Raw genomic sequence first — 24,034 nt, 5'->3', positions numbered from 1 at the left:
AGTCCTGACTTGTTTAAAATTTTAAGTCTAACAACATAACAAGTGTTTTAAATAAAATAGGAATATGTTCCATTGATGGCCATTGGTTTTCTTCCTTTTCGATGACATAGTAATTATCAACTTAATAGTAAAAAAAATAAAGAAAACCTTTAAATCATCCATTCCAAGCAACAACCCCCATTCTTGCAGACATCACTTTTGCATTTTTTCAGACATCACATTTAATTAAAACATTTTTTGTTGACTGGTTTGAGGAAAAGGTATGCGCGCTTTGCTCAAGTAACACCGATTGTTATATTGAACTCCTCAAGCCAAAGTCTCAACCTTAAAAAGCCAAAACTAGAAGCCTGCTATAAATCCTTCAATTTTAGGTACTGGGTCAAAGGCTATTGTGCGTAAATTTTAGAACGGTTAACCTAAAAATTGCTCAGAAAATTTCAACACGGCTTCTTGGAATGGGTCAAAAGTATTTTCTATAAGCAAACACCTTCAACCCAGCAAACATGAAATCTTATCAGAAATGATAACTCAGGTCGTTTACAATGGTGTTGCGAATCGCAATTCCATCTGCATAGTGAAAAGATCGTATAAAATGTCGTCTGAAGTCAGTTTGTATCCGATACGATAGGAAGTCCGCCATGTTTGTAAATTTTGAAATGATTTGGCTCCCGCGCGTGCTTTAAATGAGAAAATCATCGTCATGTTCTCTCTGCAACCAGTATCCAAATGGCTGAAATTCAGATGGGAATTGAATTCAATTGACCAATGAGTAAAATGGAAAATATATTTTCGCTGGCAACGGTTTGAAGGCTATGAGAACAAAATCTTGTGCTCTCTTGCATTCTTCCGATAGATACGAATAAGGTGTCGGATAACGCGCAATTGGTGTAGGTTTCGTCGCTTAAGAAAAAAATAAAATTTATGTATGTAGGCTAACTGATCCCATACGAACTTCGTTTCGCTTTCAACTTGGAATATGTCTTGAACAGTTTGTACGAAAGTCAATTGTAAAGCATTTTCCAGATGCACTTCCAAATTCATAATTGAGTAATAATTGCAAAAACGATCATTTTTTCTGTCGTCTGTTACTACATTTGAAATCGGGAATCAATTGCCGAAAAACCCCCGAGTATAAATTTCGACTCGATCGTTACATAACAACGCAAGTATTGCCAAAAAGTTAAACCCCTTTCAGAGGCCTCTAATGCAATCTATGATATCTTAAATTTCATTGCCCTACACTCAAAACTCCCGTGTGCAAATTTTCAAAGCAATCCATTGCATAATAATATGGAGGACCCCTTCGACTGACCCCTTACACAAAATTTTTCACCTAAAATCAATTGCTCGACTTTTAAAACATTCATGTGCAACTTTTCAACACAATTCGACAAAAAATAACGTCAATATCGCGAAAACAATATTTGTCTAGTATGGACGACTCCCTTTAGAAGGGGTCATCCGAAAATCTGAAAACATTTTTCATCATTCCTGGTTCTAATGAGCATTCATGCCAAATTTCAGCTCTGTAGCTCTTCTAGATATTGGCTGCACTTTGCTAGGTAAATGCTGTTTTTACAACTTTCATTCGATCTTTCTATAATGTCTATGAAACATATTTCAAAACAGGAATATAGCTACAAAAATGTTTGCTGGAAATTCTCATACAGGTATTCGCATTCGAGGGATAAACAAGTTTTCTGCTCATATCATTGCAGATAATATTAAATTAATTAAATTTGCTTCAATTTGTCACTCGTTGGGTTTTATTAAACTGCCAGATTGCCAGCCCTATCCTGATTTGCTCGGATATTTGATAGAAAATTTGGGAAAGTTTGGTCCGGCCCAGTTGGCCTGTTTCGATGAAAAAAAGCGCGGATTTAGCCTGGATTTATTCACTTCATATGAGAAATAAAACCAAAAGCTCAAACTTAGTAATTTGTACGGAACCGATTTGCTTGAAACTGACACAGATTTGAACTTTTGAGGCCGGTTGCTTTCATGGCATTTTAATTATTTGAGACCACTGCTTTTATCCACATAGGGAGGAAGGAGGAGGGAGGCTTCGATATTTTTTTTTTAATAATTCGGAAACTAATCGAGCAAATGGAAACAAATTTTTCATGAGAGAGAATTTGGGTACGAGGTTTGTTCTATGAATTTTTCCTTCAAATGGGGAGATAAGAAGAGAAAGGGGGGCCCCTTTCAATTTTGGCACAATTTTTTTCTTCATTGCTCTAAGACTAAGTCAAGTCATTTTATGATATTGTTTAACGTTCGCAAATTGAAACTAATTTTCAATTGTAAATTTCGAATTGAAATTCCACAAACCTTTTGTACAGAAACTCTGATCTTATCAATTAAAAAACCATAACTCGTCTTTTGAATAGATTTTATCTAAAAAGTGTAATTAAACAAGTTCAGAATTTGGATCCAACTTTTTTTTTTCTTCAAATACCAGTTTAATTTACAAAATTCGTGGAAAATCTTTCACCTGATATCCATTACTTTATTACTTATCACTTTGATTTAAAGAATAATAATTTAAAAATTTTAAGCTGGTATGAATTATTCTTCAAAAATCCAAATTCAGCCCTAAATTTTTTTTTGTGTTATTGTCGTTCTAAATGCTGAACTCCACATTCAACAGGGTTTTTATTAACTATGCAAGGCCAAAAAATTTGCATGTATTCGAGGAATTCAGCAAATTTTGAATAATTTCGGTGCCTTTAATCCAAATATGCAATAAGTTTCTATCAAGTTATATTTTTTGAAGACTTTTTAAAAAATAGGTAAAAATCATTTAACAAATTTCTACACTTTCTTGACAAGACTCTTAAACCATTAAAAATAATAAATATTTTCTGCGAAAAAAGTTGTAAACGTTTTCTTATTGATTTGTTGGATTTTTTTTCAAAAACTTTCTTCAGTAATGTGAGAGGTACTTAAAGCTTAGTTATTTTTTAGGAATGAGACACCTTCTTTTGCTGCTCGTTTATTTACTAGTAATCAAATATTCAAAATTTTGACAGCATTTTGTTGTCTGTACAAATTACTAACCGACCTATTTTTTCAAAATTTTAAATTCACGCTTCTTTGAGAAAAAGAAAAAAATATTTGAACAGTTTCCATCAAAAACCATCATTATCAAATTGACAGCTGACAAAACCGTTGTTTATTCAAAGAATTACCGTGTGTGAGTGTAGAAAAAGTATGCAAACACTGTTAAAAATGACCACAAAGTTCAAATCAAGCAGTGTATTGAAGCACATGATCGGCACCTAAGGTTAAGGGCCATCAAGGAAGTCAAGTCTCAAACCAGAATTTTTAATTTTTAATAACCAGAAAACTAAGTGTAGATTGCTGAAAAGTCCAGCAATTTTTTTGTCCAATAAGCTGAATGTGTCGCTTCGTTATAAGTCATGCAAACCTAACCTCAAACAATAAATTTTTGTTTGTACCAGAGCTCGTAAGCTTTATATCCGGTACCGAGGCTATGAATTAGATGGTTTTTGATGGACGACAAAACTTATGGAAACCCTATATCAAACAAATTCCAGCTTTTGAATCCCATTACATGTCTGCTCGTGGTAAGGTCCCTTGCATAATAAAGTAGGTATTTATTTGCGGGTTGTTTTGTATAAAACATAATGATTTGCTAAGATTCTGCTTCTGTTGAAAAAAAAAACAAAAATTTTCAAAACGAAAACTTTGGATGTTGCTGTTTTTAAAAGCCTAAAAAGAGTAATCTTGTTTGTACCCTTCGCAACCTACGATCTTTACAAACCTATCATACTTTAATAATAATCTCATGATGGTTTTATTTCGTTATTGTTTGGTTTTACCATCTGAAATTCCATTAACAACGCATTAAAGTGGCTCAAAAATAATCATGTTTCGTTTATTTCGGAACAACTGTATCCACTAAATTGCCCTCAGTTTCTTTTAAAAGAGAAGTATTGGACCGAAAAGTAGCAGAAATTGAAGGAGAAGAATGCAGCCAAATAAAATACAGATTAGACGAAGTATAAGTTGGAAAAACTTATCAACACAGTTAGAAAAATCCACGTAGATTTACATGCAACAAAACCGGCATATTCCATTTAAATTTTCTTGATCATTCAATGCTGTTGTTTACTGTAGGTTTACATTAGTTTGATTGTTTTTCGACAGGGAAATTTTTTACTAATTTAAAAAAAACTGGCTTTGTTTTTTTTTCTTTAAATAAATATTTTACGAAACATATTCTTTTTTAAGTTTGAGATAATTGAAGCTTGCATATGCAGCCGTACAATGAGGCTCCTGAAGAAGAAGGTCGTTTGCTCAAAAACGTTGAATTGGACTTGATTCCGAAAAAAAATGAAAGCATGAAATTGCAATTGGGGTCAATTGTGAAACAAGTTTTTCAAATTTCAGAATACAAAAAAAAAACAATATAAGCTGCTAACTTTTTAACCGCTACTGCTGCTGTACGCCCGCCGAGAAGAACAAAGTGAAGGACTCGACACGAATGAGGTATTAGGATTTGGTGTATAAATTCAGAAAAAAGTGAATTAAATGTTTAACTCATTTAAAGTCTCAACAATGAAATATGAATAAATCATATATCAGAAAACATTCTTTTTATTTTAAACTGATAATTTTTTTTTCAAATTTCATGGTGTTAGTATCACGATGAAATATAGTAATGGAAATTAAATACCTCTTCAAAATATTTGACCATTTAAGCTACTTTAACTTCAATCCCGGTTATTTTTCTGAGTAACATTTTTATCCATCTCTGTGATAAGCCAAGAATAAGTTTTCGAAAAAAAAAAACTGTTTTAAATTCCCCCATAAATCATTTCTCATAGAAGCTTTAATTCAGTTCCGCATGAAACCATGAAGTTCGTAAGCAGTTCATCAAAAAGTTCGTTAGTTCAATTTGATTCTATGATATTTAAAAGAGCTTCGAGCGTTCAGAAATGTTTTATGAGATTTTTTTCATAGACTTTTGAATTGAAATGATTTTTTTCCCCCGAGTACCATTTATTCAGCCAAATATTTTTTTTGTTTCGATTATAGTCGTTTTACCATCTTTATGGCATTCGCGACTTTATCAACGTTGCAGTTGGCGGATAGTTATTGAAAAACTTACCCGGTACAACGTGTTCGATGTTTACTCTTGGGCTTGAACTCGCGGACATCGGCTCAGGAGACAACAGACTTGTCAACTGAGCTATATCACAAGCCCTAAGTCAGCCAAATATGAATTTTTATAGTACATCATAAAGACCCTTCGTTCAATAAAGTAACAAATTAGCAAAAAAGAGTTAAAGCTGTTATAAATAAAACTAAATAATCATATTTTTTTATATATGTTTCTAATTTCACGTGACGCTCTCTTACTCAAGTCAGCCGCTCAGTTTCGCCACGCGTTTTAAATATTGAACTTCTCTTTATTTATTTTCACACTTCGAGAATTCCTTCGGGCCTGGCAAGCAAAACTACCAAAATGAGCGTGGCGATGAACGTGTTAAATTGACTTTTGTAACTACACGATGAAATTTAGTAGTGTGGGGTATTTTGGGCCACTTTTTTTTCTTGGCTCCATAACTTCTAAATAATCAAAGATTAAATGAAAAAAAATCATTGGTATGGTTTTCTACATTTCTAACGTATCATCTCCTTGATCTGGATGTTAAAAAAAAGTAATATGTAATGTAGTAAGAATAATGACTTTGTAAAGCCATATTTTTGAAGCAATTGAAAACTATCAACTATTGTCCAGACAAAGTTATCTAAAATGCCCATTGTGGGTTTAATTGATCCCTAGAGTCAGGCCCGTTTGAAGGACCCGTTCATGGGGGGTAAGGGGGGGGTGTTTCGAAATTCAAGTTCAGATAGATATAATATCAACACCAAAAATACACAATAAATAAGGATATTTATTTCTTAAACAATTTTTCGACTTATGACCATCAAACAAACTCGGAAAAAACTGTTATGATTCAAAATTTATCATAATCAAAATTTCAAATCAGTGCATTTTCCTGTAAGCCTTTAACAAACTATTCGAAAAAATGATCCCTATTAGAGATTTGCTTTAAAATAAGTTTTACGCGTTCTATAAACTAAAAAAAAAACCCAGAAAATGAATTCGAATGAAACTTTTGAATTAAATTGAATTGAACTGTTGAACTTAAGAGAATTTATTCAAAACACAAAGTTGGTGATTCAATTTAATTTAATAAAAACTTTAATTTATTTAGTTTTGTTTCAAGGTTGCCAGCGATCCAAGTCAGAGTACATATTATATTAAAATTTTCCAGTTAAGAAAGGCATGTTCAATTCATCATTGAAAGCTTATACTGACAAATATAGGTTTGGAAATTTTATTTCTAGAAAAATTTATTAGAAACTGATAAAATAAAATTGAGGAATTCCAAGCGCAAGTTTTATAGTTTAAAATTTCAAGCTACAGTAATACCTCGATATAAAGCAACCTCTTTTTAAGGCCACCTCGATATAACGTAACCCAATATAAAGCAACTTTTGCCTCTATATTACGTAACTTTTAAAAATGTCTCTAATTTGAATAAATATGTTTAATTTCGATACTTTTTTGTCATAAAAGTATAATAATGTTGTTTATGAGCCATGCGGTAAATTTTCAGAAGCATAAAGAGCGAATGAAAATGTAACTCCAGTACCGTAAACGGGGGGAACTTTGATCACCGGGATCAATTTTATCAACATGAAATTTTTGCAGATAATCATCATTAGCTAAGTTAAACTTAAAATATCTGAAAACTGTTTACAACATTTGAAAGCCTACAAATTGAGTTACAAATAGGGTAAATTTGGTTTCTATTAGAAATTTTTATATTACTTAAAATGTAATTTCAAAATCGTAAAATATCTGGTCTTTAGAAGGCTCACAAACAAACACCTCTCCTGTTCAAATTAAAGCATTTCGGAGCAAATGGGTTGTTTTATGTGAAAGTTCAACTTTTTTTCTTTTTTTATGTTCAGCTTAAGTGTTATTTTTATGGTCATTTGGTGATAATTTTTGGATATTAAAAAAACGGTGATTTTCCATGAAAAAGCCCGTATAGTAAAAATGGCTAAAACCCTATCAAATGATTAAATTTGAAGAAAAATAGAACATGGGGACAGTGCAAGGGCTTAGGGAAATGCATGAAGGCTAAATTTCATTTGTTTTTGAGGCTAAAAAAAATTGGAAAATGTTTATAATTTTTACCCCTAGATGTATGCAGCAACATTATCCATCTTTTGAGTATATTTGTTTAAATAAAAAAACGTTGAAAAAATCAGTTTAATCCATACAAAAATCACTGTTAGTAATGTTTATGCCTTCTGTGCTAAACGGCACCATAACAATAATTTTGATGATGTTGAAGATTGTAAAAACCATAGTGATCAAAGTTACTCCGAAACTCGAAATCTGGTTTTGTGACAAACATTTAATTATAATCACTAATGTCGTTTGAATTAACTGCAATAAATAATCATGTTTTATACTCTTTACTTCAGTAATTGTTTTAAAACATTTATGTAGGTATTACGAAAAAGCAACCTCTTCCAAAATATTCAAAAATGAATGAAAAAAGTGATCAAAGTTCCCCCAGTTTACGGTACTTTCAGTATTGTGATAGTCGCTTTTATGCTTTTGAAAATCCAGCCTAGAGCATGTATCTTCATTTCAAAACTTAATGACTATATTTGCACCTACAGATAAGTTGCTTAAGCTGAAGTGAGGTTAGGGCATGTAGTCTTTTATTCAAATAAATTTTTATGATTACTGACAGTTAATCAATCACTGTACAGACTTCTGTACCATCGCGAATGCACGGATTTTATCACTTGCTATGAAAATAACAAAGAAACATTTTTGATGTTTCTGAGCCGTTTTGAAAATATACCCTCTTTGGGATTTTTGTTTGGTTTTAAACGCCTATCATATCAGAATGTCAGTATTTGGTGACATTTATCACAATTGTTAAACGTCAAGGAATGCATTGAATTAATAGCTTAAAAAAAGCTTTTTTACGTTTCTTGAATCCGTACAAACAGAATTTAGAATCAACTTTTTCACATTTACGATCACTATCGATGCTCCAAAGGACTATTTTAAGTAGTGTTTCGATATAACGTAACTTCGATATAAAGCAACGAAAAAAAAATTCGTTGCTTTATATCGAGGTATTACTGTATTCTTTTTTGTCGCCGTCAATTGAAAAATTGGATCCTACCAAGGACAAAAAGTACAAACAATGTTCTTCTGATTAAAAATTTAGATTAATAGGCTTCTAAACATTAAACAAAGAAAATTACTTTTAAAAAAATAAAAGAACGACTAGAAAATTTAGTGAATTTGTTTAAAAGTAATTGCAAAATATGGAGATGAAAAGATAAGCTTTTTAACATTGTAGAAAGAAATTATTTCAATTTTTTTATCAGATTTTGTCTAGATTTGATGATATGACGTTTATGAGTAAAAAAAATGAATCAGATTTAAGTGAAATCAATCACTGTTAACTGATGAACCAACAAACCTGCATGAAAGACATGATTCTGAATTTAAATTATTATCCTCCATCCGTTAACATTTTGCCTAGATATGCTATTTCCAGATATACAGTGATGCTAAAAACTTAAATCATACAATATTTGGAAATTTTAAAAGATATCTCTAGAAGTATTTCAAACTTTAATAAAGAAAGTTTTGATGAGGTTTTGTTTCATTTAACAAATTTGATGAAGACTTCAAAACTTCAACTTCTAATTTGAATATTCCTATAAAAATATCGAAAATTCAGTTTGGTTTAAAATTTCTTTAATAATTTGTAAAATTCTCCCACATTACAGAATGGGGAAAACTAACAAAAAAATTTGTAACGTTATTTTAGCAGTAGTCAAAACTACTTGCCCTCTCCTGAAACGTTGATCATTGATTTTGAACCTTTATCTTAAATTTGAAATTTATTACATGATTCTATTTTTAAAAGTTTTTCAAAATAAGCCGATAGAGAAAAAAAGTTCTCATTGCACCTCGGAAAAATGTGAATTTTTTGGACTTGTGTAATTTATCAAAACCCTGTAGAAAGTGGAGTTGAGCATTTAAAGAATAAGAATCACAAATAGAATTGAGGGTAATATTGGATATCGAAGAATTTTCCATATCAGCATGATATTTGAAATGACATACTCGGTTGTTTAGAATCAAAGTGATAAATAACGAATTAATGGATACTAGGTTTCAGATGTTATTTACCGATTCTGTTGAGTATCGTAAGAAGTAAATCATGAGATTTCAAATTCTGAACTTCTTCAGAAGCACTTCTTAAAGAAAGATGAGGTAAGATTTTTGAGTGTCAAGATTTGAGTTTTAATTCAAAAGGTTTAAAATAAAAATTAGTTTCAGTTTCTGAACGTCATACAGTATCGCAAAATCCAATGTGATAGGCCTAGAATGATATAAGACAAAATTCCGCCTGGGAACGTGCCAATTTTCTGACATGTTTGTCAACACTTACTTTTAAATAGCTTTTGGGCTCTAGAAGTTTCCCGTTACTACAGTAAATTCGGAAAATTTTACTTGGAAAAAAATCTCCAAGGGGGGGCACGGCCTTGCCTAGAGTATAGATATAGGTATTGTATATTTTTCTTCTGGATGGTTCGTGACAATTGCGAAGTACGAAATAACTAATTTTGATACAAAAACTAATATTTTTCCGATAGCATCTTAAAGTAAGGTTGCCAGAACTTTTTCCACTCCCATCCGGGCCTAGCAATTCCGGGCATTTTTCAAAAAAACCTGGCAAAATCCGGGCATGGATTTCAATTTTTCAAATCCAAAAACCGGGCAAAAACCGGGCAAAATTTAGGTGTTAATATCTATCAAAGCAAAGAAAAAATGCAAAAAAAAATGAAATTAAAATTTAATTAATGTGATTGCAGACTTCCAAAAACTTTTTGGAACACTTAAATATTTGAAGGTTTATAAAAGTAAATCAGCGAAAATACTTGAAACAACCGTTGAAAATTTCCATACCGTTAATCGACTCTGCTGAAACTTACTCAAAAACTTTGATTTTTTTTTTGGTTTCTTTGTGAAAATTGTGGAAAAATCCGGGCAATATCCGGACTTTTTTTTACGATATCCGGGCAACCGGGCCGGACCGGACTTTCTAGAAATTTTGCATCAAATAACCGGGCAATCTGGCAAGCTTAATTATGGATGATGGTTTATGCATTTAGTGAAATGCTGGCCGATTATACCTTGGAATTTTACGTCTCAATGATTCAAGGGAACTTATACTTATGCACTTGGAGATCCTTCTTGTATATATTTTGTGCTCGTAGTGGTACCGCTAAAAAAACTGCAACTTCAACAAATAGTGCAAGTAGCATAGATCAATAGATCAGCTAAATGGTCGCAGTGGACTCTCTACCCACCAGAAATAAAATTTCCTCCACATTCGTAGCTTTATACTATATGGTAAAGTAAATAAAGGTCAATTAATCTGGTTTATTCTCTGGTACCTCTAGATAATTCTTTTGTTGATGCTTTAAACCTTGTGAAATGTTTGCTAGGTACTTTCGGCCGATTGATCTAGCCTCTTTAATGGATAGGATTTAATTAGAAAAAGTGTAGGTTGGTTGGTGCTGAATAAAAATATCATAATTTTAAACGAAAACAATTATAGAATTCAGATCCTTTTGCCTATGGAACTTTGGACTTTGAAATTCTGAGAGCCAAGAGATTTTTGTAAAGTTTCAACATGTGAATATTCTCGTGATAACTTTTCTTTCACTGCGGTTTGAGTTTTTTTTTTATAAATTTCAATTTTTGATACCCAGTTTCATGTATAATAAAAGAAGTACCTACATATTTTATCAAATTAATGACTGCTAAGGTAGTTCAAAAAAGCATCATGATCCCAGCGCAGCACACATTATTCATTACACCCTTAACAACACTGAACAAAGCCTCCTCTAGAGAGAGAACGCTAAGGAAAAATGAGCAAATCATTTTACAGAAGCAGCACGGCACGAGGCGTCACTCTTTCAACGACACGATACGTTTTCCTTTGTGACATGACAGCCGGCAGCAGCGTGCGGTTAAAATGAAAACACCCGGTGTGGAAAAACGATGGTTTTTTTTCTCTACGTCTCTTCATTTTCTTTTTTCTTTAATTCCGTTGTGGAACTCGACCGAAGCGTAATGAATATTAATAGCAACAAGCAGTTAACAAATTGAAAACATGAACAGCTGAAGTTTGCGCGTTTCGGAGCTTTCCGGTTTATGTACCTTATGGGTTTGTTTTGATGGAAACGTTCTTGTTATTTCGGGAATGCTTAAAGGCTTCCTATTTGATGTAAACTTTAGTATTGGGCACTGCTATAACTAAGTTGTTCATTTCCTTGTGTTTTAAAATCAACTGAAGTTGCAAATACCGCTTATTTTTTGTATCACCTGGACATTTGAAAAAGTTGTGTTCCTCGTTATCCTTTTTTAAGTTTCTGAAGATCTCATCACAAAAAAGATAATCTTGTACTGGTACTTACTTTTCCAGTTCCGCATCCAGGTCGTTCTTGCGCAGCTCCAGCTGCCGGAGCAAATTGTCACGCTCCATTCGGGAAACACGTTCACGTTCTTCGTACAGTTCACGCAGATTGCGGATGTTGGTCATTTGTCGTTCGTACTCGCGGCGTAGATCGGTGGACATTATCTGCAGCTCGCGCTCGTGCAGAGAGTCCTCGATCTGGCGCAGCTTTGCCTTCAGCTGCAAAGGAAAACAACGAAGCAAAAATTAAAAAAAAAATCGAAACAAAACAAATGAGACTCGGTACAGATAAACGCTTTGAGGAGACTCGACGTAAATCGAGGTGAAAATGGCTGGCAACAAATAGAATAACGGCGAAAAGCCATTTAATTAGGACGAAACAAATGACGTGATATTAAAACATGGAAACTGCGCAATAAATGTGTCGCGGACCGACATGGACATCCTATACCAGAAAAAAGCAAAACCAAACACGTTTTGGGAAGCACAAAATATGCAACTGACATCAGGTTCTGTTTCACTATTATTAGTTGCACCCGGTAATAGAGCCATATTCGGAAACATTGTCCAACTAAAATATGCACAATTAGGTTTTCCCCATTTTTCGTTTATTGCGGGGGACTTCAAGCAACTGTTATACAAAATAATGCAATTAGATTCTCAGAATTGTCATTCAACAATTTTTACGATACCTTCCATTGGTAGCAAATAACCTATCTATTTTTTATGGGTCGTTTAATAGTTCTTTACAATTCGTGGCTAAATAAAAGCAACCAAAGCTCGATTTATTATTCATACATTGTCAAACAAATGCATTGAAAACTATATAAAAAATGAATATTGATGATCAGTTAACTGATTTAACTGGTTTATTTTTCAGTTATTTCGGAATTTGGAATCTATTCTCAATACTTTCAGGAACCATGACGAACCTAAGATCATTAGAGTAGTTTTCATTATGTTTTTTCCTTTTTCATATGAATTCAACCCATTATGGTCAGGAAAATTTGAAAATGATCGAGAAAAAGTCGTTTACTGAAAGTAGGATTGAAACAAGAAGAGACGGATTCGTAAAGTTTCACCAGAGGTTATGAAAGCGCCAATGCACAAGAGCCAGCTAACCAGGACAAGGGAGTATGGTGAAGGAATTACAGCATCAAACCACCCTCAAAAGCTTGGGACGTTATCGTGAATATTTGGTGAGCTCGTTTAATTTTTCTTTGTGCTTTATGTTTAAGAAGTTTGAAGATGTTTATGGCTTCCTTGAAAAGAATAGAAATTCAAAAGTCGACTGAAATCAAGTTTACTTTCAAATCATTTCGAAATCAGCCAAATCTATTCAAAGCAGTGATTTAACCAGCAAAAAATCTTCCACGGAATTCTTTCTTTTGTCCAGGTTGTTAAATTTTTGTTGACATAATTCTTTTCATAACTTTTAATGAAGAATTTCCAAAATTGATTACAGTTCTCGGCCGGAAGCGTAGCAGGAAAAACCGATCGTATTGAGTGTCGTATAACCATTATAGATTCTTTTGATAATAGTGATTATTGAGGCTAGGTAGAATATTGTACTTTGATTTTTCACATAGTAAGCAAAGGTCTTTAAAAAATCTAATAATACTCGAACACATCAATACTAAATTTGTTAAAGTATATTTTTAAGAATATGAAACGTAAATTTCAAAAATTTGGTCAATTAACGTTAGATGCATGTTTTCAAAATTCATATGTACATGTACATATATAAGTGAAATAGTAAGGAGTTTATACTAAATTTTTACATATATATTGTTAATTTCCTAGCAGACCCATCAATTTTCTGTTTTTTTTTTTGAAGATCGTTTTAGATACATTTTATGTTTATTTAAAATCTTTCGTTATGTAACATTTAAATATCAATACATATGACGTAATTTTAATGTAAATTGTAAAATTTTCAAAATTTTTGTTTACCAGCCTCAATGGTAGAGCTAGAAGTTTCAGTAGGAAACTTCAGGAAAATAGAAGGTGTAGGACAAAATCATCACCCGCAATTCTGGCCAAGCATCTCTCAGGGTTCACCTTCCCCAATTACCTGTTACAAACCTCCCCACGTTTATGGGTGGAGATCACTGCATCTACTTGTTAAGTAAACGTGAGTCACTTAAGTGACCAACATTCCTTCCCCTCTTTCCCACACAGTCCGCGGAGTTCGGCCATGGCACCTTCAACATTCTGTGAGGGCTGGTTCTTTAGTTTAAGAGATTGAGTAATCTGAGGCAACGAAATGAAAGACTTCAACTTTAATTGAAACCTTACAATTTAAACATCATCTTCCAATTTAAAAACAACTGTACAATTAAAAAAAAACTGTAATTTCATAAAACGGAGAGTTGCTGAGTAGCGCCAACCGAGGTTTTAGGCGACTGTTCATGCGAATGCGAATTTAACCCATTATGGTCATTCTTCCTCGAAACTTTGCTTTATGGACTTGGATTTTTATTGAGAACAGGTACATAAATCGCAAAGACAACAGAATTACTCAATCAAATACACCAGATGAAAGTTATTAAAATGGCATATAGCTAAAAAAGTGGAGGCGATATACCCATAATAACAAATAAACGATGATGCGTAAAATGAGTTAAATTAAAAAAATAATCGCACCAACCGAGAATCGAACTCGAGCCCTGCGAGTACACTTTACACCACCTTTCTACAAGGCTAACTCGTCAGTTGAATTGTTCAACGCTAAATCTCTACGACCCATTCCAGCGTGACGTCACAACGTTTGCAAAACAATTTTTTGGTATATTGTTTGTAGATTTTACACTTCATATCGCTTATTGAAAAAAATATTTTACCCCTAAGTTCAGAATCTAATTCGTTACAATTTGAAAGCAAAAGTATTTGGTTGAACAAATAGTTATCAAAATATAAGCAAAAGAAATCGTGACGTCACAACGCGTCACTTTTCAGTTTTTTTTACAAAACCACATTTTTCTGCTCTTCTATTCAATTAAAATTTATGAAAATTTCAAAGAAGTATCGTTTCATTACAACCAACAAATCGCTGTTTTTGGTTTTTTTTAATGTTGATAGCAATTTATATTAGATCGATTCAATTTCGCGCCACAACGCGCCATTTTTTTAAGCAGGGTTTTGCAAAGCGTTGTGACGTCACGAAGTTTTATGGTCAGCTATATGAAATAAATCAAAATATAATTTTTAAATTATTGCATAATTTACTAAAAATTCTCAAAAACTCAACAAATAGTTTAAATGATTAAATGATGAAATCGATCCAATTATACCCAAAAATCAAGGGAATTGAATCGCACATTAACTTTATTTAAAATTTTTATGTGCGGTGATTTGAAAAAAACTTATGCTTGAAAATATTTATTTGTAAAAGCGTTGAAATATGTTTCTGAATCTTTTCAATATTTAATTGCGAAGAAAAGGAGAAATAAATGATATTTTCAAAATCCTGCGATCTATTAAAAGTTAGTTAATGTACACTTGAGTGCCTAAATCAGCCGTCTTATGAAAAGCTAAAATAGATCTCAGGCCTAGCACAAAGTCCAGTGCTAAATTTTCAGGATCGGACCACGGGAATAGATGGCGCAATGAGCCTAAAATTTGTATGGAATTATTAGATTTTTTAGGAAAAATCATGTTTGTAACACCCAGTTTTGCACCAATTTCTGAAGTCGCTATCAGGTGATTTGTTTTTATCATAGTCATCCACAAAGCTTTCGTTATGACAAACAGTTTATCCCAAGGTCCCATTCGGTAAGGGTTATGGGAAAAAATATATTAAGTTTCAAAAATAAGCTTCTGATGGGTCAATTACAAAAAATACATAAATGATCGTTAATCGACGGTTATATACCTGTTTTGAAGCTTAATAACTATTTTATGATAACTCTTATCGAAATGCGTTCCTCATATGAAATATTGTTATAATTTGAGCTTTAAAACACTGAAATGAAAAGAAAAATCGGTTGATAAAGACGAAACTTATTGGTAAAAACTGTTTAAAAGGTATTTTTGTTCATCTCGAACAAATGCCGCTCAATTCTTTACAAACTCAAGGTTTGTTGCGCGACCTCTTTTTGTAGAATAATCTGGTATAATTTTGCATAGAACCCTGTTCTAATAACTTCATATTTTAATTTTGTTTTTCAGTTAAAAGCCTCTTCGTGGGATTTGATTAGGATTATTCAGCATCATTCTTTGAGGTGGATTTTCAATAAAGGACACTTTTTTTAAAATAATTTTAGGAGAAATTTATTTTCCTTTAAAGTTATATGAATTTACACGAAAGAAAATGTTTATCTATAAAATTTACCATGTTCAAAGATTTTTTAATCTCATTGCATTTATTCCATAGATACTTAGTTATTTTCTTTGAACATAATATTAGCAAGTAATCGAAGCTATTAGCGCGTTTTTTCATTCTTATTTAGAAGAACTTGATCTTATCGTAATTTTCTTTTCAAACCTCAGATACCTGCAAGATTTTTTTTCAAGTCAGAGATCACTACCGGCTGTATAATTCACAAATATTCTTCTAAGAAATCGATGAGGATTTCATGTTTATGATTGTTTGTTTATTCTCGAATCAAGTGTTCAACGAGCGCTAATTTATACTTTTTTATTCAAGACGTTTTAAAATAACCGCGATTATGCGAAAATATATTATTCTTAATTTCATTAAAAACTTGATAATTGAATTCATTTATTGAAGCGCATTGTAATGTTTAACTTGTTTTGAAGAAATACAATAAAAGTGTTGAAGTAAGAAGTCATGGACATTTCCAAAAAAAAAAGGAAATCGATTTTCGTACCGTCACAACGCATTCTTTACCCAGGTGCAACTCACAATCTTCTGAACCGATTTTCATAAGCATTTGATTTTAAAAAAGTTTGAAGAGATCTCCAATTTTCGACAGTATGTGACGTTTAAAGGAATCATGAACTGTAAAATAGTAAAATTTTCGTGACGTCACAACGCTTAAAAATAGATACCTTTATTTACGATTCTAGAGCATGAAATTGATGTGATTATTTTTAATCTAATATCATGCTTAAAAGATGGCTTTTTACAATCATTTTACGATATTTTTTATATAGCTAGTTTTTTTGACAAAGTTATGTTTGAAATAATGAATAATTGTTAAAATCAGTTTATTTTCGTACTAAAATTTTTAAATTTCAACGTCAACATACTCAATTCCGAAGAAAGGTAATTGAAATTCTTTTGATGGAAAATGAAGCTCAAGAAATAAACTTTCAAATGCTGGGCTAATTATTTTTGAATAATGAAAAATGCAAATCGGTTCTCCAGCTAAGGGGCGCTTGGAATGGGTCCTATACAGATGAAAATTCGCTTTATTTCGAGTGGAACGAGGGAAAAAAAGGAAGAGACTCGTTTGAGCGTCAATTGAAGCCATGCCTATTTCGCGCGAGAGGTTTTATTACGTCGTATGAAAAATCTAAGGAATTCACAGAAAACTGCTGCAAAAGTTGCACAATCTCAAACCAACCAACAACTTCAAAATTTGTATTTCACATAAGGATTATGTTGTCAGCCTACAAATATTCTAAATGGATAGAAGTTGCGGCTAGTTTATGCCAGTTTTTCGTATTTTTTCGTAATAAAACTATTTGTTTACATTTGGTTTCTTATGACTTCCAAGATTTATCGTCAATCTCTTCACACAATGACAGACAAGATCGTTAAAAACCAACCAATGTTTATTTTATTTATTTTATTTTTTATTAACTTGGTGTTCCGTCTCACGACATAAGCTGATGAACAATATTCCTCCAATTCATTCGGTCCATGGCAACCGTACTCAATCAAGGTATTTGTTACAATTTGGCAACTTTTTCCCAAACTTCCTTATCACTCGCACGATTCAACTTGTTGAAAAACACAAAAATACAGTAAATTTAACAAAAAATACAGCTTACTCACATACATGAAAAAAAACTTAGAATCTCTTTTATAATCTCGAAATCACAAATAAATTTCAGATTTAATTTTGAGAACGCTTTTAATTTTGTTGATGTTAATTATCAAACCACAGAATAGGTTTGAAACTTGAACTTCAATTAGAAGTTTTTCGAATTTACTAAATTAACGAAATCAAATTCACACAAAAACATGAAGTCTTTTTTAAATTTTGAGATTAAACTAAGAGATATTTACAACATGGTTTCCAAGATAGCATCAAATCATATTAACCCCCAAGAGCCTTAATTTTTGTCCCTGAAAATTTCACAAAAGCTCAGTTTTATAATTACAAACAACTCTTGTTTTACGATAAACTTCATAGATGAGAAGAAAATTACATCTTCTATGAAAAGTAAATTTTGTGCATATTTTTCGAATTGTGGTCGTAATTACCCAACCCCGTCTTTAGACGAGGTTTATGTTTCATCTTTCCTTTCTTACTTTAGTTTTTTTTCCTGGAAAAATCAATTCAGAATGGTAATGACTCCTTGGCCTAGCTGCCAATCATCTTGTTTAGATAGAAAAAAAAATTGGCCAAGAATTTCTGAGGCTACCAAACTAATCACTAATCGAAAAAATACACCGCCTATAGTGGGGTTGAGTACCAGAGGGTTACAGCCTTAAATTATTTTTTTTTTATTTTTAAATTTTGATTTAATTTTTCAACCCAAAAATTTAGTGTAAATTTGAAACCGCAGATTCAATGACCTGAAGTATTACTTATTTTATGTGAAATTTTATCAGGAGTTTCAAATCTTTCATCAATTTGCCATTTATTACACAGCAAAAAAAAAAACGAACATAAATTCATGAAAATTAGTTTGAGAAAAAACGATTCAGTACAACTGTTCTTGGGAAACATTCTGTTGTGATGTGGAAGTTTCATGATGATCTCCTCGTGTAAGTTCAAAAAATTCAACTCGTTTTGTAAATTACAATGACTTAAAATCTAATGTTGATAAGTAATATAAGGAAGATAGCTTATATTTGGGTAATAAGAGTCAAATAACAACTTGCTGAGATGTCTTCGGCAAATGCCGACAGCGTTGAATTCGTTTATTTTGCATATATTTCTCAAGAAAAGATAACTAACTTCAATTCTCTAGACAATTTTTTAATTCAATGATTTTTTTTCAATGATGTTAAATGAATCACAGAAAAAGCTTGAAAATTCCACATTTTCAATGCATTAGAACAAGTTGAACAATTTTCTAAATGCAACAAACTTGCATACAATAATCATTGCTCTAAAATAAAAAATCGAGTTATTTTAGATCGAAAAGTTAAAAAATTCTCGATTTTAAAAGGTGAATCAGTTTTTATTTTCTATAGATTGACTATATTTTTAAAACAAATGTTTTTTTTTAATTTCAGAGGTGCTAATTCTTATAACTTTTAGTATTAAATACTATCAAATTGAACTGATTAACTTAACAATCTCATCAAAAGTTATGAAAAATTTTCAAAATTATTTTAAACTAGCTACAGGAAAAACGCAATTTAAACAAATTAAATTGTTTAAACTTATCTTAACCTTATCTTTATATTTGAAAATCGGCAGGAAAATCCTGTTAGCAGTCTAAGAGGATATAAATTATCTGAAATAATAAAAATAATATTTGGAATCATATGGATTAATTTATGAATACATTTTAATCCATTATCTTTACATTTTTCTATTGTGAGAACATTGGAAGCAATTTCATAAAACAAGTTCAAAGATCACGAAAACTACTTAATACTTGGAACCGTTTATCGTTATGCAATCTGGAATTGAAAAGACTGTCTTAATTTAAGCTTCCTGGGTAAACTGTCTTATGATTCCTTCCGCACTTAAGATTCAATGCAAATTCCTACAGCTGTAGAAATTAGCTTAAAATTCCAATGTTCAACCTGTTTTTTGAACCAATGATCAAAATAATTTTGGCGTGAATTATTCTGCGTTTAATTTTTTTCTAATAAGATAGTAACTCTGCTGTTCTTCAGTTTTATTCTAAGAGATAACATTATCGTTAAGGTTAGAAAATCTTAGCTTCTGCAGATTTCATCCCATTTTAATATTTACCTCCTGATTTTTTTTTTTTGAATTTTAAAGTAAAGTTTTCAAAATGTTTGAATCTAGTCAAAAACCTTTGATAAATTTGGAATTTTTAATAATGTGTTTCTTGCATTTTTTCCATGTTAAGTTGACAAATATCAAGAGTTTTGTTGATCTTATGCAACATTTAAATGCAAATTATCGATAAAAACTAGCTTGAAGCATGCAAATTCATCATGTTTTGTGCTTTTCAAGTATAAATCTAGTCTAAAACCACCGATGGAATCAAAATTTCTCCCTAAATAAATTAGTTTTTCTTCGTTTTTTTTTATGATTATTTATACACAAATATCTACAGTAATACAATTCTTACGCAAAAATAATGTTCAAATAATTGCCAGCAAAATTGTTCGCCTTCAATGAGAGAAAAATAAATTTAAAATTGTTGTTATGAAGCCGAAAATGTAACAACAAGTTTCAACAAAAGATTTTTAACATTTTCAAACCAATCAAAGTATGTTTGATGATTTTTCAGTTAAACACATGAATATAAATTATAAATTAATAAATAAATTAATTAAATTAATATAAATTAAAACCAAATGAAATTTTAATTTTTTTTTTGAAATTTTTTTTGGAATAATTTTAAATTAAAGATAATTTTATCTTATTAAGTAAAACATGATCTTTGTTTTCAAAGATCTGAAATCTTTACTGTGTTTGTGTAAGTTTTATGAGTTCTTTATTTATGCATAAATGCATATTTAATTCGTACGGTTTCTCCACCGTCTCCCTATTCCAAAGTGGGGAGTGCTCACGAAATTTCATAAAAACCTCGCCTGTATCTAAATATCGTCACATGCCACATTTGGCTCCATTTGTTTGATGAATTTTAATTTTATGCCGAATAAAATAAAAAAATAACTTTTTCCCTTTCTTACTCCGCCGTGAGAAAAAGATTGCCCGAGCAGACTTTTATGGCAAAATTATAGCAAATTTTGCTATCACGCCCTGAGAGCCGAACTTGCTCTCATTTTGCTTGACATAAGGTGGTACACAGCAAAAATGAGAGCAAAGATTTTCATACTTGGTTACCAAAGTGATGCCTAATTTTGCTAAAACTGAGAGCCGAACTACACCTCATTTTCCGAGAGCTTGGAGAGCACAATGATGCCAGTATAAGGCATCACATAATTTAGCCTTACATCAAAATTTGGCATTATTTTGCTTTCAAAATTTTAATTAAACTACAGCAAAACGAGGTATAATTTTGTTATCCCTGTTAAAAAATTGCTTTTTATTTTTGCTATGTTCTACCGTAAGTCAACCGAAATGAGAATGAATTTGCTGATCAAGGCGTGATAGCAAAATTCAATCTTACAATTTTTTGAGTATCCAGAGTCGCCTTCAGTTATGCAACGTGTGAGCAATTTACAGCGTATCGATACCCGAGCAGACTTTGATGCCTGAAACGACAGCAAATCGAAACCAAAATGAGGTAGCAACAGCTTACTGATAGCATCCTATGCTGTTGATATTTTTCTAATAGCAAAACCACGCATCTGTAAGCTCTCATTGGTGTTTTATGTAACAGCAAAACCAAACCTTAATGAGGTGATGAGAGCTTAATGACAGCATTAATTGGCGATGATATTTGGATGATAGCACAATAAAGGCATCATTAAGGTGTCTTTGCTATCCTAATATAAAATGACACCAGAATGAAAGAATAACGATTTTTACCAGCTTTTTGAATGGGATCATCTCTATTTTAAACATTATGTTCAATTCCTCGAACATATAATTTTGTCGTAAAAATTTCTGCGCTTTTGTATAGAAACGGAAGATAAAAAAACATTCTCAACATTTTTTTTTAAATTCTAAATTCCAGAATCAACGGTTTACGGAAAGGCGCTTAAATTTTTGTTCTCTTCATTAGCAAAGTTGTCGGTCTGTTAAACGTGCACTGCATATTTAAAGGTGTTAAATAATTGCTTGTTAAGTTATTAAAAAAAACAAAATGTTTCTAAGAAAAAATAAAAAAAATCGTCAAGTTTACTCACTTGTTTCCAAGAACTTGGGATTTTAGTTAACGTTGTTTGAAAATATTTGATATCTATTAGAGGACCAACAATTGATCAATAATTTTCCAAAAACTCCTCAAACAAATCTTACGGCCCATTTGCAGTTTCATAGGCTGATGATTCCATCGACATAAAATGCTTAAAATGCCTGTACAAGATTCCATTTGTTTAAAATCTATAATTCGATGAAAAAGCTTTGATATGGAATATAACATTCTAATGATTAGCTTACCCTTAATAATCTTTTTTATTTTTCAGTGACGCTTAAATGTAAATATTTTTTTATCCTTTTAAAAACGACACTTTATTTTAGTAGTACTAGCTTGCACTATTGGCTTGTTATCAAATACTTATTCTTGGGTTGCCGTAAACTCTGGTTCACGAAGTTCGCACATCTACATTTAGAGTAAAGGGCTCTGACTCAGATTAGTGTTACGGTACTTTCGCGACAACTAAATTACGGTTAATGAAAATTTTATTGTTTTTGACTTATTCCACGCATATTTGCTGACGTGTACAATCCTTAGAAAGGGGAAAATAATCTCAAAAACGCCTATACGAAAAAAATTGCCAGCAGGCCAACAAACACGTTCGATTTTATAACGTCAAGGATTATATTACGAACATTACCAGCGGAACAAAACGACTTGAAAGAATTAAACTGCGGTTCGTTTTGTGGAAATGTTGAACCCAGTATAATCATCTAAAAAATGATTTGATTTCTTTATTTTTATATTGAACAACAATCCGAACGATTTTTTACTCATGCGTAGGATGTCTGAGATTAAATGTGTAGACGGATACGGATAATGTTCTGTTTAAAGGATTTTATGATGTTTCTATATTTTCTATACATTATAAAATAAATTTATTTATCTAACAATCAATAACAAGTTCAAAATAGAAAATTTGTGTTAAGTGATAATTTTAGGTTCCTGAAATGAAACTTTTATTGGGTGTCGCCAACTTAGTATTTAGTTTAATTTTTTAACCGTGTACCAAATGAGCTGAAAAAAACTGTCAGTGTTGTTTTGAAAGCGCATCGGAGTTGCTTTGTTTAATTTTGCGGTTTTAAAAGTGTTGTGCCACTAAAAATGATTTTTAAAGTAAAGAAAACGCGTTCACGATCTATTCGACTTCCCGCGAGACAATATAGGGTTTTTCGGAACGCGATCAATCCACTGCTGTTGCTGCCAAAACTACCTTCGGTACTGGCGGTTAAGGTAAACATAAACCATTACATACATCAAATCCATTTACGATTGATTGAATTTTCTGCAGATAACCTATTCCGACGGCATCTCCTTCAAATGCAATGATTTGCGGCACCGTTTGATAGTAATTGTCCGGCTGTTGACGATTTTTGCTGAGGATCAACAATGGGTGCTTATCATCTAGATCAAATTTGTAGAAATCTGAATGGATGAAAGAAACGAAAGCGGCATTTTCTAAACATCTGATGTTTTGCGTTCCCCACCAGCGTCCGGAAGCTACACGAAAGTTATCGAGTTGGTACTGCTATGTATTAAGAATAAACTTCGTCGTATAACTCAAGCAAAGGAAAAAAAAAACAAAAGTAAGTACTGTTAACAATTGTAGACGTACATTAAAGTTCTTCTAAAAAAATCCGAATAGCGGGTTAAAATGCCAAGGCGGATGTAACTTGAAGTGTGTTTTCCTTTTTTGGCTCTGTAGGCCTGATATTTTTTTTAAAAATATTCATGTTTTAAACGCCTCAATGTATACAATGAACGATGAACATGAAGATTTTTGTCCTTCATGTTCATCGTTCATTGTATGAGGATAAAAATCTTCATGTTCATCGTTCATTGTATACATTAAGGCGTTTACGATGTGCGGTATACGCTAATGTACTATGAACATCCCTTTGATAAAAAATTGCAGTTACTATGATATTATGATCACCAAAATGTATGAATAATGAACCTACCTACTTTTGTTTGCATAACTAAAGGCGATTGCATAACACATAGACATTTTACTGCCGTAGCTGCTTTTTTTCTGGGATTTTCATCCTGTAGGATGATTCATCCCTAGTAGTTGCTTATTCATACAGTGCAGACTTTTAAGGCAAAACTAAAGAAAATTCGGCTATCACGCCTTCAGTGTTAAATTTGCATTCATTCTGCTTGACATAATGTACACAGCAAAAATGAGCGCAAAATTTTCATACATGAATTGTTGTGTACTGCCAAATTTTTGCGTGTTCTGAGGCTTAAACGATACTTTGTTTTACTTAAGCTTTGAAAGCATATTGATGCCAAATAATGCTGTAAAATAATTTTTTTTGATGCTTTATATTGGCATGATTGTG

At 31.8% G+C, this 24,034-nt stretch overlaps 1 protein-coding gene across 1 annotated transcript in view; it reads right to left on the bottom strand.

The window, feature by feature from the left end:
• Positions 1-24,034, bottom strand: part of LOC129744571 (restin homolog) — a 47,938-nt gene that overhangs the window by 11,449 nt on the left and 12,455 nt on the right. Inside the window, exon 2 of the mRNA XM_055737158.1 lies at positions 11,575-11,792. Coding sequence (XP_055593133.1) covers positions 11,575-11,792 — 218 coding nt within the window. The remainder of the gene's footprint in view (positions 1-11,574; positions 11,793-24,034) is intronic.

This window comes from Uranotaenia lowii, chromosome 2, assembly GCF_029784155.1.
Source record: "Uranotaenia lowii strain MFRU-FL chromosome 2, ASM2978415v1, whole genome shotgun sequence".
Lineage (NCBI taxonomy): Eukaryota > Metazoa > Arthropoda > Insecta > Diptera > Culicidae > Uranotaenia > Uranotaenia lowii.
The sequence above is the reverse complement of the archived record's forward strand: the minus strand, read 5'-3'. Positions and strand labels throughout refer to the sequence as shown.